This window comes from Canis lupus, chromosome 7 (assembly GCF_011100685.1).
Source record: "Canis lupus familiaris isolate Mischka breed German Shepherd chromosome 7, alternate assembly UU_Cfam_GSD_1.0, whole genome shotgun sequence".
NCBI lineage: Eukaryota > Metazoa > Chordata > Mammalia > Carnivora > Canidae > Canis > Canis lupus.
Window position 1 is genome coordinate 44476241 of NC_049228.1, and position 27705 is coordinate 44503945.

Genomic DNA, 27705 nt, shown 5'->3' on the forward strand with positions numbered 1-27705 from the left:
AAAGACGTAATCTAAGAAATGTTCCTTCATACTTGGAGGGAGAAAGTTAGAAAACCGCATCAGCATACAGTCTTCCAAATGAAAGTGGAAAAATTTTAATCATTTCCAGTAATGACCTTAAATTGAAAATTTCAGTGTCACAGGGTCTAAGGCAATGTAATGACATCCAGAAGTTTCCTTAGTATTTATTAGTTTGGTTTTATGATATTGAAAATATAAAAAAATTCTGGGGAAGTCCATTTGTTTGGAAACCTGCTATAAGAGAAACTTGTTTACATTTGGGAATTGAGAACTAAAAATCCTCAGGAGTCAAAAGAGGTATCAAATCCGTATTTCAAAGCACATATTCTTGACCTCTGCATGTCAGTCTGTGTATTTTTTATATACAGTTGATTAGATGATTTCTAAGCCATCAACATATTGTTAAGTAGGAATTAACTGACAACACGAGAGAGACTTAGAAGAGCCATGGTAGAAAAAATCGACACAAGAGGTCAAAAAATATTATTCCCAAACCGCTTGGGATGTTGAAACCAGTAACCTGCTAGTAGTAGTACATGTAGTGATGCTAAAAAAAAAAAAAAAAGAAAAAGAAAAAAAGAACACCCCCCCCCCCAAACAACTATGATGTATATATTCTATTTAGGGAGATATGTTGTATAGTTTTGTAGTTTGGAATTATTTCTATTCAGAATGGTTAAAATAAAAATATTTTAGCATTTAAAATGGCAAACTGTGGTATCTAAAAAACATGAATGTATACAATAGTAAATGAGGTTCTTTGGGATCCCTGAGTGGCTCAGCGGTTTAGCGCCACCTTTAGCCCAGGGCGTGATCGTGGAGTCCTGGTATTGAGTCCCACATCGGGCTCCCTGCATGGAGCCTGCTTCTCCCTCTGCCTGTGTCTCTGCCTCTCTCTCTCTCTGTCTCTCATGAATAAATAAATAAAATCTTAAAAAAAAAAAAGTGAGGTTCTTTGTAGCTAAGATTTTCCTATAACAAATGGATAACCTCATAATCCAAAAACTAACAAAAATCTGTTCTCTTACCTTAAATAACTATTCTGACTTGCTTTCACAGGCTGTATTTTTCTCTTTTTTTTCAGTTGCCTTTTTCTTTTTTTTAAGATAATTTTTGAGGATGAAATCCTTTGGGAATTTTCTGTTTAAGAAATTTGTCTATATTCAGTTTGCACAAAAGAATATATATAAAATATTAAGATATAAAGAACATCAATGAAATGAACACTTGTGAAACCACTACCTAGTTTTGTTTTTTGTCCTTTTTTTTTTTTTTTTTTTTTTTAAGTAGGCTCCATGTCCAGTGTGGAGATAGTGTAGGGCTTGAACTCAGGACCATGAGATTGATACCTCAGCTGAGATTAAGAGTTGGACACTTAATCAGCTGAGCCACCCAGGTCCCCTCCCTGCCCCCAGCTAATTTTTTAAAAAGGAATATTAACATTGCCAGTGTCTTCAAGCCATCTCTTTGCTTTTTCTGAATTAAATAACTATTCTGAATTTATGTTCCTCTCCTTTACTTGTTTTACCATACATAGTTTTTAAAAAGGTAATGTTTAACTAACTTGGCTTTTGAAATTTATGTGATTGTGTGTGTATGTGTATATATATGTATATATGTATATTTACATATATATATACGTTTGTGACTAGCTCATTTTGTTCACTCTGTTTTATAAGCATTGTATGTTGATACATCTAGCTGTTGGTATTTTGTGAAATACCTTCAATGTATTTTGAGTCTTTAATTCCTTAAAGTTTCTTCATTGTACTTTTCAGATTACAAAAGTAATTTACGCTAGTAATTGAAAATTCAAACATCCTAGAAATATAACAGAAGGGGAAAGTCCCCCCCTATTTTGGAGTGGGGGGGAGTCCCTTTTAATGTCATATATTATCCACCTAGAGTTGTGTCAATAATAAACTCTTTTTCTGCATATGTTATGTCATCTTCTTTCTCTTCTTGTTCATTAAAATAACTTTTTCCAACTGCAGAGCCACTGTGCCACATTTCTTATGAGAGAGGACACTCTTCTAGTATCATCTGCCAATAGCACCTCTTAAGAGTTTTGCCTCATGATTCTCTTTCTTAAGTGTTCATTGGAAATATATTGTAGATTTGTGGGTTACAACAGATCTGTTACCTGGTAGATGGACCATCACTTAACCACTATTCTATTGATGGATATTTTTAGTTTTTTATTTATGTGAAAGTATTTTAGTATCTAGCATTGTCAGTCACTATTCTTGCAGTTTTTCAAACATTGCTGCTGTTAACATTTTTGCATATATGCTTCTGAATACTTGGGTGCATATTTATGAAGTGTAATGCCTCTGTGAAGTTATTGGGTCAAAGAGTTTGAGTGCTTGATATTTTGATACTCTGCTCTCAGCAGTTGCTTCAGATGCCTTGTGCCCATTTATAATCCAGCAGTGTATGAATGTACTGTTTTCTCTACACCCTCATCAGTATTGGTCTTTTAATTTATTATTAGTCTTTTAATTTTTAAAAGGTGAAAAATTAATGAGGATCAAAATCTTTTCATATTCTTAAATTCCTGAATATTAGGAAATATTCATTAAGCTTTTGGGTACAGTTAAACAGGTTTAAAGTGATGTTCATTCACATTAATGGAAAGCCATTAAAATAGAATCTCACTTCTAAGGAATTTGGATAAAATCAGGCACTATCTGCATCGTTTTTATTAACCCAGTTAATGAGTATATAATGATATAATTTGAATATGGCCATGTAGTCTAATTCCAGAGAAGTCAGCAGTATAAGATGGCCATTAAGAAGTTTGTTATCTAGTTGGGGAAGTACTGCTAACATGAGAGCCAGGTAGCAATGAGGTATATGCCTGTGTGATGAAGAACTATAAATTGTGTCTGAAACTCAAATACTGTATCAGCCTAAGGGATGGGACCTCGTGGAATAGGAGTGAGACATGAAGGAGCTTTGGAGTATGTATTTGTCTACTTTAAATTGATGGCATTTATAGGAGAAGAAAGGGGAGAACTATGAGTAGTCATGAGAGTAGAAATGAAAGTGGCATAGTTGTGAGACTTGACTGAGGAAACTGTTTTGAATAGAGCATAAGACTTGGGAAGACACTGGAAATGTAGGTTTGCTAGGGAAGAGGTGAGGCCATTGTTATGGAAATGATTATACATAAGGGAGCTTAGACTGGGTTCATTCTGAAATAGGACGCTGCTGAGCATTTTTGAGCAGAAGAAGGGTGATGACAAAGACGCTGAGGGTGTCCAGCTGTGCACTTATGTTCTGTTGGGAGGCTGGCAGAGATGCAACGTTGCTGTTTTGTATGAACCATAATAGGTTTGAGTAGGATGGTGGTAGTGAAAAGGGATAGGAAGCAGCTGATAAGAAATTTTTAGAAAGCAGGACTTAATGACTAACTGGATATAGAGGATGAAGAAGAGGATGGGGTAAAGGAAATGATTTCTAGTAAATGGAAAATTGACAATTATTCTGTTTCAAAATCCTGAATTAAAGTCGTTCTTATAAGAAGCATGAAACCTCTACTCTCCCCACATGATCTTTTATAGCTGTTGTATAGGGAAAAAAATCTTTTTGTATTAAACACCACTGATGATTATTAATGTAGTGATGATTTCTTTCTTTTTTTTCTTCTTTTTTTAAAGATTTTGTTTATTCATGAAAGACACAGAGAGGCAGAGACACAGGCAGAGGGAGAAGGACTCCAGGATCATGTCCTGAGCCAAAGGCAGACCCTAAACCACTGAGCCACCCAGGCGTCCCAGTGATGATTTCTATATAGATAAAATTCTTTCAAATGGCTCAGGTTTCTGGTTGAATTTCATTAAATGAGAAAAGTTTGTGTATATAGGAGGATAATCATTTAAAAAGTGTTCACAAAAAGCAATGTCAATGATAACTATTTGTAAACAATTGAATATTGGAATGTAGAATCACTTAAGTTTTATTGAAAGCATTCTGTGTGCCTGTTAGTTCCAGTGTGTTAAGAAATGAGTTACCAAAAATGAGCTAATTTGTGAATATAGAACAGAACTTTTTATATTCACTTCTTTTATAATTGTTTGACTTGGTTATTTTTTTTCTGTAGTTTTATTTATTTTTGAGGGTTGCTCCCCCTCTTAACTTTTGATGCAGAGATACTATAGGAAAAGGAATAAACTAAGAGTATTCATTGATTGGCAGTGATGGAACAGTTAATTGATGGGTGATAGGGCAGTAGATAGATCAGAATAGAGATCTTAGTGCAGTATAATAAACTGATTTATTCATTGTTACTTTATGATATAAAGTATCAAAATATATTTATTTTATAGATTAGCTAGACTGAGCCATGATATTCCACAAAACTGTCTGTAAAACATCTTGGTTTATTTCTTCCCTGAGTGGGCCATTTTATAAGCCCCTGCTAACTTAGGTACTCATTGCTAGGAAGCATTCTTGACCAAATATAAACTAGCTTATCAAAAGATGTCCATATAACTTTCTGCAATGGGGGAGCTTGAGAAATTTTTTATTTTATTAACAATAGTTCATATTTTTAGGCATGTTAAAATATTTTCTACTTGACTATATCTTACCAAGAAAAAGCCATTATTGAATAGTTGGCAAAATGCATCTGTTGGACTGTATATCTTTTTCTTGAAATTTTGCTCTTTTTAAAAGCAGATACTTTTGATTGGGACCTCTGGAACTGAAAATACATCATATATATATAGTGCCACATTGTTTTCAGGATGCTTTCAAATATGTTATTGCATTTGATCCATGAAACAGCCTTTGTTTTTAATTTTTAAAAAATATTTTATTTATTCACGAGAGATACAGAGAGGCAGAGACATAGGTAGAGGGAGAAGCAGGCCCCCTGTGGGGAGCCCGATGTGGGACTTGTTCCCAGGACCCCAGGATCACAACCTGAGCTAAAGGCAGATGCTCAACCACTGAGTCACCCAGGCGCCCCTATTTTTAAATTAAAAAAATTTTTTTTGTGAGCTTGAGAGGGGAGGAATTTTTTTAAAAGATTTTATTTATTTGAGAGAGCAGGGAGGGAGGGGCAGGGGGAGAGGAAAGGGCAGACTCTTCACTGAGTAGGGAGCCTGACTTGAGGCTTGATCCCAGGACTCTGGGATCTTGACCTGAACTGAAGGAAAGACACTTAACTGAGCCACCCAGGCACCCTGAGAGAGAATCTTAAGCAGACTCAGCACAGAGCCTGATGCAGGACTGGATCTCATGACCCTGTGGTCATGATCCCTACAAAACAGCCTCTTAAAGGCAGATGAAGGGTGCTTGGGTGGCTGGGTCAGTTAAGCATCTGACTCCTGATTTTGGCTCAGGTTATGATCTCAGAGTCCTGAGATGGAGCCCCGCATTGGGCTTCATCCTCGGTGCAGTCTGTGTGTTCTTTCCCTCCTCTCATTGCTCTTGTTCTCTCTCTCAAATAAATACAATCTTAACATTTTACTAATCCACCTTTTTTTTTTAATTTCCATTTTAATCAAGGAGTAAAGAAGGACTTGGAGATATTATGTGAATTTCCTAAATCACTTGGATAATAACCAGTAGGCCTAAAATGAGGATACAGGATTATTCTGATTTACTTATGCTTAAAAAGGTAGAAAGAACCAATATCCAGAAACCTAGAGTAGTCATTATGTCATATCATCAAGCCTCATCAGTTAGTAATTATAAATGAAGCTAGACATAATGATAGAACTTGGAATTTATAAGATTAATGCTCGGAAACCTGGGTGGCTCAGTGGTTGAGCATCTGCCTTGGGCTCACAGTGTGATCCTGGGATCCGGGATGGAGTCCCGCATTGGGCTTCCTGCGAGGAGCTTGCTTCTCCCTCTGCCTATGTCTTTGTCTCTCTGTCTGTCTCTCATGGATAAATAAGTTAATCTGTAAAAAAAAAATTAATACATTACTTCATGAAATTGTGGCAATGTTTTACTTATTATTGCTGTATAATATATCATTCCAAAGTACAGTGGTGTAAAACAACCATCTTATTATGTTCATGGATTTTCCCTGTTAAGAATTGGAAGGACAGTATGTGGCTAGCTTGTCTCCAGCCCAAGATGTCTGGGGTCTTAGCTGAGAAGACTTAGAGACTGAGGGGTGACTTGATAGCTAGATGCTCGGATCACTTGAAGGCATCTTCACTCATATGTAGTATCTGTGCTACCTGTTGGCTTGGACTCACTTGGTTTTTGACTAGAATACCTACATAAATAAAGCTTTTTCTTCTGGTCTAGTTTGGGCTGGGTCTCAAGAGTGTGTGTGTGAGTGTGTGTGTGTGTGTGTGGAATGCCATCACTTTGCCATCAATTAAAGCAGTCACAAGGGGCCATTCAAGTTCAAAGGGAGAATGATAGAGACCCCACCGCTTCATTGGAAGGTTAAATTTTTTTTTTAATTTTATTTATTTATGATAGTCACATAGAGAGAGAGAGAGAGAGGCAGAGACATAGGCAGAGGGAGAAGCAGGCTCCATGCACCGGGAGCCTGACGTGGGATTCGATCCAGGGTTTCCAGGATCGCGCCCTGGGCCAAAGGCAGGCGCCAAACCACTGCGCCACCCAGGGATCCCTCATTGGAAGGTTATAAGCAGGGTGTGATGGGATGATATTGTTGTAGCTGTCTTTGAAAAATAGAATCTACCTTATGGAGGATTGTTAAAAAAGGAAAGAGTTTGAGTGAAGTATCGGATTCATGTCCCTGAGTCATGGTCTTTTTCCTTTTTCATTTGCTACGATTAACATGGAAGTGTTCATGTGGTCTGTGTAAAATTGGTTTTCTGATCCCAAGTTAGAGACACTGATGGTCAGAAAATGCATGGCAAAACCTGCATTTTTCTGCTTTATATATTGCCATTCTTTCTCTTCATCTGTATGAAAATGACAGTCTTGCTAATAGATTTACCTTATGGCAAGTTTAGTGTACTTTTGGCTGCTATTCTGTCATAAAATTGTCTCATAAAAATGGTCAGTGTTAATACAAATTGGGTTTTCTTAGCATCTGCACAATTTTTTTTGTTGCTGTAAGTTCCTGGAATTCAGTTATGGTGTAGAGTGATGAAACATCCATTTTTTTTTCTTCATAGAAACAGGGTAGTTATTTGGTATTAATGCTTTGGACAGAAAATTTACCATCAAATAATAAGTCTAAAAGTATGTCAAAATAAAAGCCTCTGCAAAAATGTGCTAAGATCTAAACTGCTAACATTAAGCTGCAAGTTCTGTAAATTGTACATAAATGTTGGCATATGCTGACTATGGAAGCCTTCCAGTTTCAGTGTAAGTTTCATGGCATGTGGGTACTTCCTGGGTAGGTTGACTCCAGTTACCCAGGCCGGGCCTCAGATACTGGCATTTATACTGGGTGAACTGACCAAAGCTGTAGTTGTAGATACCTGGCATTTTTGGTGCACAAGGAGTTGATCCATCTAGATCTGTGTTAATCAAGCTTATCAGAATGAAGCCAGAATCACAGCTCTTGGGCAGATAGTTTCATTTATCTATCCTTTTTGCTATTGTATCTTTCCTTCTGCCTATCTTAAAAATCCTGCCTTTCAGTGCCATTACTTTTGCTTTCAACAGTTGTATTTTTAGAGAAATCATAAGAAAAACCAACATTCTTTTACCTTTACCACTTTATTGTTAGCAGTAGTTTTTATTCTGGAAAATTGGGTTTTGAATTTGGTATCATTTCTTTTTATCCTGACAGTTTCCTTTTCTATTACTTATTTGCTTTCAACAAATTCTGTTGGCTTTTGTTTATATAAAAGTCATCATTTAACCCTGTTTTTGAGGGGTATTGAGTTTTCCAGGGACAGTTTTTTCCTTTCACCACTTTAAAGACTTCTGGCTTACATTGCCTTTATTCATATTGGTTTTCCCTTGTATGTAATGTTCTTTTCCCCTGACTGCTCTCAAGATTTTATAGTCATTATTGACTTTTAGTAGTTTGATTTTGATGTGACTAGGTAGCTTTCTTTGTATTTACTTTGCTTAGTTTTGACCTGTAAAGGTCCTCCTCTCTCTGCCCATGCCAATCAGTTAATCAGTATTCTTTCATTATTTCTGAAACTTTTTTTTTTTTTTAATGCCTTTTTCTCTTCTTCTAGAACTCCATTTATACCTATGTTAGACCTTTTGAAGTTTCTGGCTGAAGGAACTGGTGCTTATACCATTAACTGATTGAAAATACAATATGTTCACCTCTAATCTCAAAGCCTATTGAATTTGACACTTAAGAGGTAATTGGTGACCTTAACTGTGGATAGAGAGGGAAATGGCCTTAACTTTGGGGGGAGAGTGGGAAATGAAATCCACACAAGAGAGTGTTGAAGAGTGAAAAGGATTGAGGAAATGGAGAGACTTACTACTATAGCTGTGTGTTTGTGTTTTTTGCTCCATACTTAGGTTTGTGACTTAGCATTTGTTTTATTTTTAGGCTTTCATCATAAACAGCATTCCTCTCCCTCCTCTCCTTTTTTAAAATGTTCTAGGAAAATGCGAGCCATTTTATGACATGATTTCTAGGCACATAATTGCTATAATAAACTGTTCTTAAAATGTTTTACCCAGGTACTTAATATTTTTCTTAATTTGGTGTGACTTGTGGATGGAAGTCCTCTGACATTGGATATTTAACTGGCATTTTGTTTATTTATGTATCAGGAAAACTGGCCAATAACACACGCAAGAGCCATTTTGCCTTGTGAGTTGTTGGCAGTACTTGTTAGGAAGTAGAAGGTCTCTATGCTAGCTTTTGCTTTATTTGCATTATTTTTTGTAATGAGCACTAGAACAATGAATAATACATCAGGATGAATCTGCTAAAAAGTTCTTTGTGAAGTAGATTTCAGTTTTTAATAACATGGTTAAGGATGACTTCATTAGGTAATTTTTTAACTAGATAATCTGTATAAAAGTAATTCGGATTTTTAGGTTTTCAACTTAAAAATTTTAAGTTGAAAACTTTATTTTATATGAATGTTCTGTGTAACTGAATATAAAGGGTTGAAAACAAAACACAAAGAAATAAATGAAAGATCACCTGAGTCTAGTGTAGAGCTCTGGAGGCAGTTTTTTACTTCCCCCAAGTTTTCATTTGATAATGCTATAGTCAAGGATGAAATGTCATTTTGAGGAGTTATATTTTGACTGTGTTATAATTAGTTAGAATAAAGACTGAATGCTTAAAATTGAGCTTGTTTTAAAGTGACTTTCATGACTCCAAGATGACTGCAGTTTACTACTTCTTTATTTTGGAGTATTTTAACCATACAAATTTCAGAATTTGGCAGACTCTTGATCAGAAATGCATTGTTACTGCACATGGTTACATCCTTGGATTTGTATCTTTTGGATATTGGAATGTTATCTTTTTTTTTCCCTCCCCAGTTCAAAGCAGTATTCAGCGATTTCAAGAGAAGTTTTTTATTTTTGCTCTGACACCTCAGCAAGTTAGAGAGATATGCATATCCAGGTAAGAGGAATGTTTGGAATATATTTCTTCATGAATGTTGATGTATTATTAGTGTGCTAGGGCTGCCATTACAAGCACAACAGACTGGATGGCTTAAACAACAGACATTTATTTTCTCAAAATTGGGGAGGATTGAAGTCCAAGATTAAGGTGTCGACAGATTTGGTTTCTTCTGAGGGCTCTCTCCTTGGCTTGTAGAGGCTGCCTTCTTGCATCACGTGACCTTTCTTCTGTGTGCTTTTGCGTTCCTGGTGTCTTTTCCTCTTATGAGGAAGCCTTTTGTATTAGATTAGGGCCCTAACCTTATAACGTTATTCAGCTGTAATTACCGCTTTAAGTTCACATATGGTCATATTGGGGGCGGGGGCGGTCAGGTCTTCAGCCTGATTTTTGGGGAAACAATTCAGTCCATAAGAGTTGGAGTATTGTTTCTTAAGCAAGCGAAGTATATGCTTACTAAAATATTAATAAATACTCTGTATTAGAAAACTGTTTTAACCTTTAACTAAAACTCCAGCTTATTTTTTGAATTACTTTCTGGTAATAACTTTTTTAAAGGAAGATTTTATTTCAAATATAGCAGCATAAAAAAGAATTTGTGATAGCAGCCTAAAGGTAAGATATCCCAAAATGTTATCATCCAAACTGAGGCACTTTAAGAGTTAAGATAGATATCGGGTTCTTATCCCAGAAGAATTAATAAACTACACTGTTCTGAGCTTTGTGGTCATCTGGACCGTAAAATTAGTAGAAATCTGAAAACAATTATGAAAAGTACTCTTAACTTTGCCATTCAGAAAAATTGGAGAAACTTAGACACATTTTTAAAGAGCAAATGAATGGAGATGTAAAAGGAAAGAAAAGGAAATATGTAGTGTTTACTTTTCCAATTAAAAATATAGTCCTCATTGGTGTTAATAATGTATTATTTATGTGACTCTTTAAAATTGCATTCTTAAAGATTTACTATAAGAAAACAGACTAGGAGGTTAAATGATTTTTCTGGGATTATGGAGTTAAAAGAATTGAGCAAAGTAGAAGTCTTTTGCCTCCTTTTTGGCTGTTCATTTAATGCTTGTGTACTCTGAAATGTTAATAATTTACAAAAATAAGAATTCTGTAGTTGAGTTTTGGAAATTCTGTATTCAACACAACTACATACGTTTTTTAAGGTTGGATTTTTAGGATGCCTGGGTGGTTCAGCGGTTGAGCGTCTGCCTTTGGCTCAAAGCCTGATCCCAGATTCCTGGGATTGAGTCCCACATCGGGTTCCTTGCATGGAGCCTCCCTCTGCCTGTATCTCTGCCTCTCCCTTTCTCTGTGTCTCTCATGAATAAATAAATAAAATCTTAAAAAAAAAAAAAGGTTGGACTTTTTGGTCTTTAATATCTTCATGTGCCTGGTCAAGTCTCTGAAGATGTGAATCCAAACTTACCGGCCTCATGTCACTTAAGCACACTGACATCTTGAAGATGCTCTCTTTATGTGGAAGAGTCTGGGACAGTGTTTTAGATTCTTTCATTAATCATATCACCCTTACTAATATATAGAGGGAGAGAGTGCTGTTGTCACTATCCCAACATGATTGTATGTTCTGACCCTTTGAAGTTTGAGCCCTCACAGAGAATTGCATAGATAGACTGCCTCTTCCACAGGCAGGGGAAAAGTGTTGAAAACTAAAATTTACAAAAGACAGTACAAGAATTAGTCTCAAAAAAGATCCAATAGCCACAATAATAGTTTCAGAAAACAAAATTTAGAGGTGAAAGTTATCAAAGAAATGAAATGAATGTAACTTGATGTGGTTCATTTTCACTGGGTGCAAGACGTTGCACTGAGTTTTTGTAAATTTGGAAGTACTTTAAATCTTGGAGATAGCAATCAACCAACCAGCCGACAAATAAATAGAATAAATTGAAAAAAATTAAGTTATATTTATATTATTAATGTTATTTTATATCCAAAACCTATCATTAATACTAAGTTTTGTTTGTTACTCAGTGATAGTCCTTTGCTTGGGATCAACCTTTACTGCTTATTAAGTACGAATAATAATTCCTTAATATAAAACCGTGACTAGCCCATATTCAAGTTTTCTTATTGTTTCAGTATTTAAACATGACCCATGTAATTACTTTTGATGTCTTTATCTCCCATGGTTTTTAAAGTACTTTACTTTGAAATAATTATAGATTTATAGAAAAGTTATGAAAATAGACATACTCTTTACCCAGCTTCTCTTAACATCTTGCATAATCATAGTGCAATTATCAAAACCAAGAAATTAACCTTGGTCTAATACTGTTAACTAAACTATAGACTTTTCAGATTTCACCAGTTTTTTTTTTTTTTTCTAGTGTATCTCTATTCCTAGATCCAAACCAAGATCCCAGATTACCTTTAATTGTTATTGCCATTTTAGTCTCTTTCAGTCTGTGACAGTTTCTTAGTTTTCCTTGTCTTGCATAACTTTTGATACTTTTGAAGAGTCCTGGCCAGATATTTTGTGGAATATTTTTCAATTCGGGTTTGTCTGATATCATGTCTTGAGATTATGCATTTTTAGCAAGAATACCTCAAGTTATATGCCCTTCTTAGTGTATCGTGTTCAGCTGCATAATATTGATACATCTTATTTTTGGCATCATTAACCTTGATCACTGGGGTAAGGTACTCTCTACTAGATTTTGACACTTTATATAAAGTTACTGTTTTTTCTTTTGTTAGTAATAAATATCTTGGGGGAGATATTTTGAGACCAGGCACACAACCTAGTCTATTTCTCTTCAGATATTTGCACACTGATTCAGCATTCACTGATGGATCTTTCTCCTTCAGCAGTTTTGTCATAAACAGTCTTGTGTGCTTCTCCCTCTGCCTGTGTCTCTGCCTCTCTTTCTCTCTCTCTCTCTGTCTCTCTAATAAAATAAAATCTTAAAAAAAAAAAAAAAGGGCAGCCCCAGTGGCTCAGGGGTTTAGCACCGCCTTTGGCCCAGGGTGTGATCCTGGAGACCCAAGATCGAGTCCTGCGTTGGGCTCCCTGCATGGAGCCTGCTTCTCCCTCTGCCTGTGTCTCTGCTTCTCTCTCTGTGTCTCTAATAAATAAATAAATAAAATCTTAAAAAAAGAAACCACTCTTGTGTTCCAATGGTGTAATTTTCTGTTCTTATTCTTTTTCATATTAGTTATTCTTTCATAAGGAAGAGGTGTCCCCTCTCCCCCATTTATTTATTCAGTCATTTACTTTTATCTGTGTAGGCTCTTGAGTACTCTGGATTATAATTCTGTCTTCTGATAATGTTGTTCAAACTGGTCTGCCTCTGTCCCTTGGCTGTTCTTTCAGGTTGGCTCCTGTGCCCTTTGGTATGTCTCCATCTCTTTCCTGAGAACTACTGTACTTTTTGTTTTGTCACCACAGCATGCTCTAGGTTCATTCTGTAATTTCTCTGCCCCAGTTCTGGAATTGTTCACTTCTCCAAGGAGCTCTGGTTTCCTCTCATATTATATTTTTTTACCAGCTCTTTGAAAAAAGTGGTTCATTGACTCTGTAGCATCTTACACATTCTGGATTTGGATCCATACATAAATTTTGTGCTGGTGTTTAACTTCTGTGCTTGTGGTGCTCACACTCTGCTGTATATTGAAATCACGGGAGGAGCTTTTAGAACTCTGAATACCATGTTTCATTCATACTAATTCAATTAGAATCTCTGAGGATGGAACCGAAACAGTTTTTAAACTCCCCACTGTTTCCAGTGTTTAACAAATCTGAGAACCACTGCCGTGCATCTAGCTTCTCCCCTTGCCTGCAGTGATAGTACCCTCTCAGTGAGGCTTGAATACATTCAGGTTTGGGTTATTTTGTTCTCTTAATATTGCGTCTTGTAAAGATTGATCAGTGAGTTCAGTTCTCTTTTTGGTTTTAGCACTCTCCTTCCATTTACTACTACTACCTCTCTAATCATGCTGTTTCAGCATCTCACACTGACTTCTCTTAGATGTGCCCAGGAATCAATCTGTGATCCTCTTCTCACTACTCTGTGGTAGTATCCATAAATGTGCTTTGTTATTTTTATGTTTGTGGCTGCAAAATCTCCGCTTTGCTCTGGAGTCCATACTCACTGTCCCTACTTCAGTGACCCACAGGTACCTTAGACACAGCACATCTAGAATTGAACTTGCGTTCCTCCCAAACTTACTTGTTTGTCTTTTGTGCTTTCATTTATTCATTTAGTCTCACAGCATATATTTATTACCTATTATGGGCAATGTTCCAGGCACCAGGAGTGCAAAGTTGAAAAAATAAACTGGCTTCAAGATTTGTACTTGGTATATTTCCTCCCACTATTTCATTAATGGCATGAGATGTGCCCAAAGCCACCTTTGTACTACCCCACATTTCAATCACCACGTCCTGTCAGTTTGCCGCACTCCACTGATCCTTCTCTTATGTCTCTGACGATTTAAAACTTGATGCAACTCTACCCTTGAGGGAGCTGTCATGATCTTTGGAGTATTATCAACTGGATTGTGGATTCTGGCTCAGCCACTTAAAGCCTGCCTGTATGCCCCCCAGGTAAGGTACTAAAACCCATTGAATCTTATTTACCCAGTGTAACATAGGAAAAGTAATCACCACCTCACTCAGTGACTGGGGGGGACTGAATGCTATAACTTGCTTTGCCTCTTACCTTGGTGAGTAGCATTTGTCCCATTCCAAAACCTGAGCCCTCACACCCTAGATGCTCCCCTTTCTTATCCTGCCTTCTGTATCTAGTCAGTCATGGAGTCTTGTCCATTTTTTATGCTTAAATATCACTCTGTGATGTTTACATTTAAGTAGGCTTCAAGCCCCCACTTCTGCCCATACAATTTTAGTGGGCCCCTTAACTCTCATGGCTGACCGTGTGATCTTTCTAAAGCCCATTCAGTGTTTTCTTTCTCTCTTGTGCTTAAAACCCTGGAATGATAGCTCGTGAAGTCCACACTCCATTGGCTGGCAATTCTCTTCAACGTCTTGTTCTGTTCATCTTCTGTCTCATTGCATGTCCTGTCACTCACTCTCTTCTTTCCCGGCAGCTTATTCTCTGACTGCTCTGTCTTTATGCATATCTTCTTTTTTTGTATTCTGCTTGGCAAACCTGAGGTATATTTTAGGGCCAGTTTGAGTCTTAGCTCTTCTATGATGCCTTTCTGGATTTCCCCAAACAGACACTTTGTTTCACTGTACTGTGTACTTATTTTCTATTAAAGGTTCATTGCATTTATTTGATTGCTTGAATTTACAAACTTGATGGTGACAACATCTTCTTTATATATATATATATTTTTTTTTTAATTAATTAATTAATTTATGATAGTCACAGAGAGAGAGAGAGAGAGAGAGAGAGGCAGAGACATAGGCAGAGGAAGAAGCAGGCTCCATGCATCAGCAGCCCGATGTGGGATTCGATCCCAGGTCTCCAGGATCACGCCCTGGGCCAAAGGCAGGCGCCAAACCGCGGTGCCACCCAGGGATCCCTCTTTTTATATTCTTGAAGCCTGTCACAGTGCCTGACATATAGTAAATGCCTGCTTTATGTCTGATGAATGAGATCAACATGTGAAGTTCCTAGAACAGTGACTGGCAGAAATGAAATGTCAGAAGATGCTTACTCATTATTCCTCATGTGAAGATGTATAGCACATTGCATTTCCCAGTTTATGTTAGTTTCCCTTACTGGAATGAAGTTAAATCCTTAGGCAAGCTGTTTAAAACCCTATATCATTTTTCCATCTAGCTTTCTAGTTATGTCTCTTGCCATTTCTGTTTTTTTTATGTTTCCCAGCCTAACAAGATTTTGTTAGGTGTTGCTGGTTGATCTTCACCCTTTCCTTTTGCTGAGAATGACTAACATAACAGTGGTGAAGCCACTGTTAATGATGGAAGTGTGTCTAATTAGAAATAGGCTAATTTGTTGTACAAACCTTTTTTTCTAGTTTGATTAGACTGTGATAATTGCCTTGAACTTTTAAGACAAAGTTAAACTTCTGTTTTTTTTCTGTAGCACCTATTTTTTGTAATAGGTTCTCACATTTGCCACATTTTATTTTAGTTGTATATATCTGTTACCTACTAGGATGAGACCTTTGAGAGCAAATGTTGTGTCTTGATTTGTTGCTGAGCTAGCACCCAGACTGTGAAATGTTCTTGCTTTACATGAGTGGAATATGGGTTGCTCACAAGAGGTCGTTGTTTAGGGTACAGGGCTGTTTTTTTTTTTTTTTTTTAATTATTTATGATAGTCATACAGAGAGAGAGAGAGAGAGGCAGAGACACAGGCAGAGGGAGAAGCAGGCTCCATGCACCGGGAGCCTGACGTGGGATTCGATCCCAGGTCTCCAGGATCGCGCCCTGGGCCAAAGGCAGGCGCCAAACCGCTGCGCCACCCAGGGATCCCTACAGGGATGTTTTGAATAGACATTTGAGAAGGACAGATGCTACTGGCAAAGGAAAGTGATAGCAGAGTTAACAATAATAGCAGCTGGCCGTTCACACTTGTTGAACACTTTATATGTCCAGGCATACATGTATTGTTAACACATTTAATCATTGTGACAACTCCATGAGGTAGGTGCAGTATTTTTCCAAACAGGTTAAATGATTTGCCCCAGGTCCTGCAGTTTGGGACTGTAGAACTCAAGCGAGTCACTGTTGTGCTTTACTGCCTTCCAGTGAAAATGATGAAACAGAAGACTGGCCCTTTGAGAGCAAAATGAACACTAAAGGTACTCTCAAGAAAGGACTGATTTCTAGTACTCTTTGACAGTCAAAGATTAATGATAATGGCTAAGGACAATACTTCTGCACTACAGCATGCATTCATGTCACTTGTGGAGCTTGTTAAAGTGCAGATTCTAGTTCTGTAGGTCTGCAGTGGGGCCTGAGAGTCTGTATTTCTGACAGGCTCCCAGGAAATCACAATGCTGCTTCACTGTGGACTGGCAAGACTTTGCAAGGTTCAATGCCAAAAATATATGGGACTCTTTTAGGTTCTCACGTAGAAATTCTAATAGGTTCTGTGCCCTTAATTGGATACTTAATTATAAAGTTGCCATGGTACAGAGATGCTGAGACTCTAGGCACTTGTTCTTCATTTTGGTACCATGTTATAATCACCTGTTGTAAAAATTAATGCTCAGACTGTATTCCAGACCAACAGACTATGTAGTGAATGGGTCGTTATATTTTTTTTTAAAAAATCACATGATTAGAATGCTCAGCCAATGTTAACCATTATGAGCAAACAGATTAATTTATTAAACTTTTAGAACTGAGAGTGCTTCTTTTCATATTAATCAAATCTGTTGCCTGTTGAAATAAATACTGTATCACAAAAGTTCCTGTAAATTGAAAATACCTTAAAATTGCTTTAAAGATGTGACTGTTATATAAATGAGGGTTAGCATCACTGTAGCCTTTTGATTAAGGCTTATGCTGTTGGGAGTGTTCATCTTAAGGAATAAGAATAAAGATATTAACATTTTTTTCTGGTGAAAATGTTCCTATGAATTCTCATTGTGTCTTCTCAACCCAGTTTCTTTCTCTTTCCAACAGGGATTTTTTGCCAGGTGGTAGGAGAGATTATACAGTCCAGGTTCAGTTGAGGTGAGTTTGAAATTTTCTGTTAATTTTATACTTGCTAACTATGTGCATATAGTACTGAACTTGGACTCTGTAACATGCTTGGGTATACTCTTTAAAAATAATTTCTTGTTTTTTTTTTTTTGTTTTTTTGTTTTTTTCTTTAATGCAGACTTTGCCTGGCAGAAACAAGTTGCCCTCAAGAAGACAACTATCCCAATAGTCTATGTATAAAAGTAAATGGGAAGCTGTTTCCTTTGCCTGTAAGTTGCATTTTATTTACCAGGGTCACATGTAAATATAGTCTAAATATTCACAAGGTGAAAAAACAGTGACAACTCAATACCAAGAGCACTGTTAACTATCCAGGTTAAATACTATTTTCCATTAGAGGGATTAATGAGAAATGGCTGATTCTAGGTCTGGGGGATATGGAAAAGGTAAGCCTGGAACTTCTTGTGCCAGGAAGCAGGGATGCTGTGAAGGACTCTTAGGATCATATCAGATGGCATAATAAGAGGGCTTGTGTTGCATATATAGAACAGCATGTTGTGATAGTTGTCTGAATTAGCTGGGCCTTCTCCATGAATGAGATGGTAAAAGGCAGAGGCTGCTGAGAGCAACTGGACATGGAGATCAAGGATTCCAAGCTTGGACCTTGGTGTGCATACCTGGGGTATGAATGCAATGGTATTTGATTGACAACCTGTTGTTTAAGCAGTGAAACAATATATGGGCTTCAGCACTTGTGATACACACATACAGGCACATGCACACAATGGTATATAGCCTGTTTCTGGCTTGGTAGATAATTCTGGAATCCTCAAATCCTGTTAGTCACATCTTAAAATAACACTTAATTGTTAAACTGGATTGTATATCTGTCTCCACTGAGGCTTGGAATAAGTCAGTAAATTAGTGCAGCTGTGTAGAAGGCCAGCAAAGCCATAATCAGAAAAGTAGGAGAGCATGGCCTCTATGTCAAGCACTACAAAGTGGAGGTATATTCAACCGAGGACATCCCATGAGAACAGTGATTCCACCAGGATGCTAATTGCCATTTCACGTCAGACACTACAGAGAAGGAAGTGGGAGAGCTGCTTAGCATCCTGCTGAGTATAAGCCGTGGCTCTGGCATAAGTATACAAGCAATACTGAGGAATAGCTGAGTGGGCTGGACAGCATGGTCCAGGTCTCTGGGCTCTACCAGAGCTAGATGATTGTCATTGAGCCTCCCAAAGTGAAGACGACCTGTGGCCAAAGCCTACCCTTATGTCAAAGATCTGATGTGATTATCAGGAGTCCCATTTGTCTCTTCATAGCCTGTGGATTTAGAGACCTAAGAAGTACCTATTTTATGAGTTTTAAAGAGCTTGAGTAACACTGCACTGTTGCTGCCTCTTTTTGAATGAGGTCTGTGGGGCTGAAATCACTTGAAGTAGTCCTTTGGGGATGAATGGGGAAATTGCAGAGGCTGAGTAGATGTGGTCAGGAGGATTGCTTACATGGTCCAGTGCGTGTTCAAAACCCAGGTGGGACATTTTGTTTCTCAGATTTCTGGCAATGAGCAACAGTAGATTCTTAGGAGCTGCCTCTTATCTGGATGGATCAAAGATCTGAACCAAGGGAAGAAGCAGTTTTACTTGGAACTGAGGGATACAATGGGTGGCCACATGTGCGACAAAGGAATCCTGGAAAAATCAGATTGTGGAATGCCTCTGTGCACACTTTGCATGGCTGTTCATACCCAGTTTTCCTTGAGATATGTTAAAATTTGTTTGACCTTGACTTTTGTTGCTGTTTAACTCTCTCATCACCCTTAAAGAAAGATCTAACCGTGTAGATTTTTTGGTATCTAGACCTACCTTGAAGACCTGTCTAGTATCGTGACTGTGCCAGTGATGTAGGCTATCTGCAATGTAAGAGGTTCTACTTAAACTCTGGCATTGCTATAGAAAATATGGTGGTTACAGGTGTGTATACACACAAGTTCCACAGAATGCTCCAAAGGGAGCAGTATTTTATTTTGGGATGGTATCTTCATGAGATCTATAGCACCACTGTGAAACTGTTGATAGCTCTGAATTTGTCACTCCTTCACTCTTTTTGAAAGGGAAGAAATTAGGCAGTTGAGTACTTTTCTCTGGTACATTGTTATTCAGTCACTGCTGATTTCTTTCCCAAAGACTAACTGACCCTTCAGTACTTGTATTAGGCTGTTTGTGAACTTATCAGTTACTGTGTGATGATTCTGGCACCCTCCTCTGGAACCAGGGGCTTGCTATGTCTCCAGGGGCTTTTGAAAAGGAGGTGAAGAAATGGAGCCTTAGGACAAAGGCAAAGACAGTTTTCAGAAACAGAAGCAGTGGGGGCTCGGGGATCGGGAGCTTTCCTGACCCTGTAGGGCCATTCCAGAAATCAAATAAATGCTGCCAACCTTTCCCAAAAAGGCTTTTTGGCCCTGTGACTATCTCTGTGGAATAACGGAAATAAATTTATATGCAACTGATAGAAAACTCCTTAAACCATCTCTTGGTCCACAATTGCTATTGATTGGGATAATGAAATATAGAGCCTTTACTAGCATAAAGCAGGTTTATGAAAATCATGAGTATACTGCAGCCTCAGAAGAGGAAACTCCAGTGACCTTGTAGAAGTTAATATTTTTAGCTCTTTACCACCATGGAGATCCTCAGGGACTTTGGGGACTTTGTTTCAGTTGACAGGTCACAGAGAAGTTTGATATGTTGGTGATCCTTGCCCATGATCTTAGTTTATTACATGGCAAATCCTAGAGGAATAAGCTCATGGAATTTCCCATGAGAACCGTGAGTATATTTGAATTTGTGTCCTGGAATGAGCACCTCTATGTAGACATTACTGCAGTATCCAGTCATTATGGCACTATAATACTGCATGTGCAAAGAGAAAGCTGAATGGGAAATGGCATTAGGTTGATAATTAGCAATGTGTCCCAGGATTCTTAAGGGTCAAATAGTGATGAAAATAGTTTCCTGTGTTTTACCCATATCAAGATGAGTTTTAGAAGATGCCTTGATGCATCGATTTTCTAGATAATCTTAATACAAGGATAGCAGTAAGCAGCTCATAGCAGGACTTGCAGAATGACATGTGCAACATATGAACAGACACAAATAAAATGGTCTTTGAGAGTATTCCCTCCCCTTTCCCGTCTTTGACTCCCAAGGTTGCCAGTGTACAAACTGATAGCAAGGTGAGAAAATTTTGTGGTTTGAAGGTAGGATGGGGAGAGAATAAAAGACCCTCTTTGCTTAGAGTGATTTTGAGCAGCTGAATTATTTTCTTTTCAAACAAATTTTGAGAAACTTTTATAAATCTCTGGAGCTGGAAGGTTTGGGGTTGTCGTAGAAGGGGTTGACAGTGGGGAGTATTACTTGGAAAGATTTTGTAGAATGGAGAGGATGTGTGCTTCGGTTCAGATGGCAAAAATCAAATATTTCCTCTTGGTGCAGTCAGAAATCTTCTTGGTGTTAGCCCTCTTATCCTAATAAATTCTATTTCTGTGTTCATGGTTTTCTTTTTCCTGATACATATTTTTTTCCTGTATGTAGTAGTCATGCACATGGTCTGCCTCACAGTAAATCTGGACTGAGGTAAAGTCAACATTTTCTTTTAAACTTGGGCAGCCTGGGTGGCTCAGTGGTTTAGCGCCGCCTTCAGCTCATGGCCTGATCCTGGAGACCTGGGATCAAGTCCCACGTCGGGCTCCCTGCATGGAGCCTGCTTCTCCCTCTGCCTGTGTCTCTGCCTCTCTCTCTCTCTGTCTCTCATGAATAAATAAATAAAATCTTAAAAAAAAAAAAAAAAACTTAACCCTCTGCCCCCCAATTTAATGAGATTGGTTTTGCTTAAGATGGGGGTAATGTTGACATCTAAAAAATAATACTCCAGTGGACTCAAAACCATCAAATATATGATCAAGTTTATAATCATGTTGAAGTAAACCATTGGAGGTTGCACCAATTCAGTATTCTAAAATTGATAAAGAATCATTGATTTCAGGGTGGGGTCAAATGTTGACACCATCAAGTTTTTTTTATGGAAACATTTTAACATAAGCAAAAGGAATAATGGATTTGAAAACCACTCTTTTCAAATCCGTAATTATATTTGATCTAAGTAACCATCAATGGATGCTAAAACCATTAGGTCAAAGCTTGATGGAGAGTGTTACTGTGGAGGGGTCAGGCTGACATAGCTGAATTCCTCATCAGTCTTGGCATCAATGTAATTGGGGTAAGCTCATTACGTGCCTCATGATGTGGGAAGTACATAACATTCTCTATGAAGTTTTGTGACTGAAGATTCAAATCTGAATCAAATCAAGCCTGTGCAACTAGTTACCAGGTTAAAACATCTACAGGAGATAGAGCAGCAGAGCTTTTTACCATGAAGAAGCAGTCTGCCTCATCCAAAAAGTAAGGTCATTCTTTGGGTCAAAATTCAATGAAAAATGACATCGGAAAGGAAGAAGCAAGGGAGAGGGACAATAAAAATTATTCTTACTATAGAATGAAGGAGACTTCAGAGACAGCTAAAGCACAGTGTGAGGCTCTAGTTTGAATCAGGCTGTAAAAGGACATCTTGTGTACCAGGCTATATAGGGATATGTGACATGTCTTCAATTTACTTTAAAATAATCTGGGTTGGGAGTGAGGTCAAATAGGTAAAGACTCTTAATGAGCAAATATATAGTGAATTGGATGATGAGTATATGGGAGTTCATTATACTTTTTTTTTTATATGTTTGAAAACTTTCTATAAAGACGTTTGAGACAACAGTGGGGAAATTTGAATATAGACTGGATACTAAGCAATTTTATAAGAATTCCAGTTAATTTTGTAAGGTTGTGTACCTCCTACAAGGCAGTGAAGGATGTTCCCTAGTTGTGATAGAACATGTTCCTTAGCTTTGTCGTGTCATACCACCATACCGTATTTCATTGTTTCTAACATGCGTGTTTTTACCATCACTGGAATCCAGAGCTATTTTACAGTTGCTGATGACCAGGTAGCTAGCAGCTGTAATGTATTGTCATTGCCTATACTTTTGCAGCCTTGATGTTATTCCTGCGGCATGACGGGTTAGCTGTGCTCCTTTGGTTTTTTTTTTTTTTAACCAACAAATGATTTAAGAACATTTTAAGGAAGGTTCACGAATCCTGGTGGTTGTCTGAAAAGCTTTGATCGGTACATTCTCATAAGATCCAGACTGTAGCAGCAGTAACACAGACCGTTAATTTAAGGGTATCAGTGACCTGCAAGGAAATTTGAGAGCTATTAGTAGAGTAGTAGAATATAGTTTTAAGAAATACTGGTATCTCCAGAAATCTTAGTGGCATATAGGAAGATACTATGAAACATATACATTGATAACTGAGTAGTAAAAAGTGATTCAGAAGATTCTTCTGTATATTTGAAAAGAAAATATTAGGCAGTTCATTTTGCCTATATTTCCTTGCTATGCTCCAAGTAGTGATATGCTAGGTTGTATCATTAACTGAGTGTTTTTTCCTACTTAGTGGGACACAGTTATGTCACTGGCATTTTAGATTCAGTGAAATATGATATCTGCTTTTCAATACATAGATGCTTTCATAGCTAAGAAATTTTAATTTTCTAAAAAGTATATTTTTAGTTTTGAAAATTACAAACTGAGAAGTCTTCTGGCAATTGAGAATTGGATGTAACGTGAATCAAATGAATACACTTGTTTAAAACAAATGCTTAATGATTAGAAAAAGTAGAATAAAGCATAACCAGTATTATAGCCATCGGGCTAATTTAATGCCAGTTGAAATTTTTAAAAATTTTTTTATTTTTAAAGATTTTACTTATTCATGAGAGTCACAGAGAGGCAGAGGGAGAAGCAGGCTCCCTCTGGGGACCCCAGTGTGGGAGTTGATCCCAGGACCCTGGGGTCACGACCTGAGCCAAGGCAGCTGCTCAACCACTGAGCCACCCAGGTATCCCTGCCAGTTGAAATATTGATTATTCTTTGTTAACACGATCTGATTTTAAAAATGACAATTTCTTTTCTACTTGGAGAGAAGGCAGTGGAGAGCATTGTTTTTCATTCATAAAACTTTAGTAATTCCTTTGAAATTAGTTTATTTTTTCCCTATAAACTTTAATAAATATATTTTATTTAATTATTTTTGAAAAATTTTAAGTGTTTAAATTTTAATTCCAGTATTATTATTATTTTTTAATTCCAGTATTATTAAATACAGTGCTACATTGGTTTCAGGTGTACAATATAGTGATTCAACAGTTCTGAACATTGCTCAGTGCTCATCATGAGAAGCATACTCTTTAATCTCCATAACCTATTTCATCCACCCTCTACTCCCTTCCCTCCCTCCTCTCTGGTGAGCATCAGTTTATTCCTTGTAGTTAAGAGTCTATTTCTTGGTTTGTCTCTTTTTTTTCCCCTTTATTTGGTTTGTTTCTTAAATTCCACATATGAGTGAACTCATATGGTATCTCTTTTTCTTGACTCACTTCACTTAGCATTATGCTCCCTAGCTCCATCCATGTGGTTGCAAATGGCAGGATTTTTTTTAAATGGCTGAATAATATTCCATTGTATGTATATACTACTTCTTCTTTATCCCTTCATTATTGATGGAGACTTGGGCTGTTTGCATGATTTGGCTATTGTAAACAACGCTGCAATAAATATAGAGGTGCATATAACTTTTTGAATCATTGTTTTTATAGGCTTTCGGTAAATACCTACTAGTACGATTACTGGATTGTAGACTAGTTCTGCTTTTCATTTTTTGAGGAACCTCCATACTGTTTTTCACAATGGCTGCACCTGTTTGCATCCCCACCAACAATGCACAGGATTCTTTTTTCTCCACATCCTCACGAACACTTGTTATTTCTTGTGTTTTTGATTTTAGCCATTCTGACAGATGTGAGGTGATATCTCATTGTAGTTTTGATTTACATTTCCCTGATGATGAATGATGTTGAACATCTTTTCATCTATCTCTTGACCATGGGTATGTCGTCTTTGGAGAAACATCTGTTCATGTCTTCTGCCCAGTTTTTAACTCGATTATTTGGGGGATTTTTTAAGTGTTGAGTTGTATAAGTTCTTTATAGATTTTGGATACTGAGCCTTTATCGGATATGTCATTTACAAATACTTTCCTCTCAGTAGGTTATCTTTTAGTTTCGTTGATTGTTTCATTTGCTGTGCAGAATCTTTTTATTTTGATGTAGTCCCAGTAGTTTAGTTTAATTTGTTCCTTTATCCTCAAACTGTTTTCCCTCTTTCCCATCCCCACTATTAGAATGCATTTTGAGTGGGAGCTCCTAAGATGAATCAGTACAAAGAGGTGCAACTTTATTATATATAAAAAAAGAAAAAGAGGGGCACCTGGGTGGCTCAGTGGTTGAGCATCTGCCTTTGGCACAGGTCGTGATCCTGGGGCCCTGGGTTTGAGTCCCATATTGGGCTCCCCATAGGGAGCCTGCTTCTCCCCCTGCCTGTGTCTCTGCCTCTCTCTCTGTGTCTTTCATGAAAAAATAAATAAAATCTTTAAAAAAAAGTTCATAGTCCATATGGCAAGATGTTAGCATCTTTAATTTTAATGGTGGAATTTTTTTTATTTTTTTTTATTTTTTATGTTTTTTACTTTTCTGGACTTGTGAAATATAACCTTTTTATTTTATTTTATTTTATTTTATTTTATTTTATTTTATTTTATTTTATTTTATTATTTTTCTTATTTTTTAAAGATTTATTTATTAATTTATGATAGACATAGAGAGAGAGAGAGGCAGAGACATAGGCAGAGGGAGAAGCAGGCTCCATGCCAGGAGCCCGATGTGGGACTTGATCCCAGGACTCCAGGATCACGCCCTGGGCCAAAGGCAACGCCAAACTGCTGAGTCACCCAGGGATCCCCCATATAACCTTTTTAAAAGGTCATTTTCCTCTTTTGGATTGGTAACTTTAGGATGAGGATTGTATGATTTCTAGGATAAAATAAGGATAACTGTGATAGAAATTAGGCAAATGTGTATCTATCTTGGAGAAAATGACCCCCAAAAGAGAATTTAAAATTATTTTTCTCTCTCATTCTAGGGTTATGCACCACCACCTAAAAATGGGATTGAACAGAAGCGCCCTGGACGCCCTTTGAATATTACATCTTTAGTTAGGTTATCTTCAGCTGTGCCAAACCAGATCTCCATTTCTTGGGCATCAGAAATCGGAAAGGTAAAGACTTTTCTGGGTAGCATGAAAGTCATCTCACTACGAGTTGTTTTGTCTTGTCTTAGCTCAGGCTACTAGCTCTCACTTGTTAGTTTTCTGATTCTCTAAAAAAACAGTAATTTTCATTTCAGAGGTGGAGATGTAGAGAGTCTTAGGGTTAAAAAGTTTAAGATTTCTTGAATGTCATCTCTTCATTTTCTTGGAGAAGAAGTGAGTGTAATTACAGTTATTTCTTAAGGAAACAGCTTAATCACAATTGTGTTTATGTGTTTAGTGTTTTAAGAAACTGGAAACTTCAGGTGATGTTATGTGTTTATGAAGAGGGACAAAAAGCTTTATTAGGGTTTGAGGAAAATGGTTAAATGTGTTTGGAAATAATCTGTTCCAGCTTTTACATAAACAGCTCTTACTTCAGATAATGTGAGAATCTCATATGAAAATATTTACTTAGAATTACATTATTTTCCCAGTACCTTTAGGTTGATGAACCTGGCTTTCTGCTAATTCTTAGTCTCAAATGTATTATCTCCATTGTGGGATATTGACTAATACAGCATGGGATTTCTGTTTTAGAACTATTTCTTTATATATAGAAATACAGAATGTTGGGATGCCTGGGTGGCTCAGTGGTTGAGCGTCTGCCTTCAGCTCTGGGCATGATCCCAGGTCTAGGGGTTGAGTCCCACATTGGGCTCCCCACGAGGATAGGAAATTGTAGACATTGGAGACCTTGCAGGGTTTTTTTTTTGCCATGTACTGGGAATGACTTTCTTTCTTTGTAATTAAAATGATTAATTGACTTAAAGTTTGCACACTATATTGGGTATTCAGATATTTAAAAAGACTCTTGCAGGACATTACAAATTTTATTTAAAATATTTGACTTGGTAACTGTTAAAAGTATTTTTATAGTAGGATCAATTGAATGAGTATATTTAGTGAAATAGATTTTTAGCATATAGGTAGAATTATATTTCATCTCTTCATAGCTCTATAAATAGCTAAGAAGTTTTTTTTGTTCCAAGATCTAAAAGGTATAGGATTGGATGCTATTATTTTCTGGCCTTGTCTTTTTTATTTTTCTTATCTGTGTGTCTTAAATACTATAGTAGCTGTCCCCTTCCTAATAAAATGTGCATTTGGAAAGAGGGGTTAATTTGTCAAAAGTTTTCTCAGAAGAAAGCTGCTACTGGGTTCATTTGAAGATTTGCTCAAGGCCATATAGTCTCTTCTGCCAGAATTAGAACTTTGAAACTCTGGATTTGAAATGTTAATTCAGACCACTAGTGTTTGAACTTTGTTTCTGCAGTGGCTTCCATTTTTCAGTGAAAATACTGACAATCCCATTACATGAAAACAGAACAGTTTTAATGAGAAGTGGGCTTTGGAGGGTACATCCTCATTCATAGCGTGATGGCTCTAAGATAATCAGTTTTGCTAAACTAGAAACACAATTTGAAAACTACTAATCTAAGATATATTATCTTTCATATGGATGTTTTAAAGTGGTAAGTGATGGAGAAATACCTTTAATATGATAGAGTTTTATCTTCCCTAAAGTAGCTGCGTTGATTCTGTTCCCTTCCCAGTCCTTGACCTTCCTGTGAATGTTATTTTGAATTTTATTCTTAGAAACCAGAGTTTCTTAGACAAGTATTTTATGTAAATAGACTATTATCTCTCATCTTTAATACAGATTATCTTTCTTTGTAGAATTACTCCATGTCTGTATATCTTGTACGACAGCTCACATCAGCCATGTTATTACAGAGATTAAAAATGAAAGGTATTAGAAACCCTGATCATTCCAGAGCACTAAGTAAGTAATGTTTGTAAGACTGAGCATATGAGATGCTTTAATGGAAAAAAAAAAGAAAAACCAAGCCTCAAATATACATCAATATAGGAGTAGTTTGGGAAGAATTATTCAAAAAACTAAAATGAATTTTGAGTTAAAAATACTCTAAGAACAGAGCCCTATAAATTGAAAAACACTTCTTAGAAATCACTCCCAAGGATCGGTTTTAAATCCCAACCTGTCTGATTTTTGGCTTTTTCATGAAAACTTATTTAGGTAAATGTCAGGTTGATGGTAATTTTAATGCATATGTTGACTTATGAATAGGAATGCAAGTCTTCTGAACCTCCAGTGTATAGTAGGGTGTACATTAAAAAAAATTCTGAACTCTTTTTGCAAAAGAAATGTTGATATCTATCAACAATATTTGCATTCTCAGATGTTTTATTTTGTACCTTGTTTTCATAGTGTAT

The 27705-nt window shown here is 36.9% G+C and overlaps 1 protein-coding gene across 11 annotated transcripts in view; it reads left to right on the forward strand.

Annotated features, from left to right (window-relative positions):
- PIAS2 (protein inhibitor of activated STAT 2) overlaps positions 1 to 27705 on the forward strand; it is a 155111-nt gene that overhangs the window by 49403 nt on the left and 78003 nt on the right. For all 11 annotated transcript variants that reach the window (XR_005362421.1, XM_038543334.1, XM_038543340.1 and 8 more), the window contains 5 exons: positions 9448 to 9532; positions 17130 to 17180; positions 17329 to 17419; positions 25303 to 25437; positions 27148 to 27253. Coding sequence is in view for 10 of the 11 variants with exons in the window: in XM_038543334.1 (XP_038399262.1) it covers positions 9448 to 9532; positions 17130 to 17180; positions 17329 to 17419; positions 25303 to 25437; positions 27148 to 27253 (468 nt within the window). In the remaining variant the exon portion in view is untranslated. The remainder of the gene's footprint in view (positions 1 to 9447; positions 9533 to 17129; positions 17181 to 17328; positions 17420 to 25302; positions 25438 to 27147; positions 27254 to 27705) is intronic.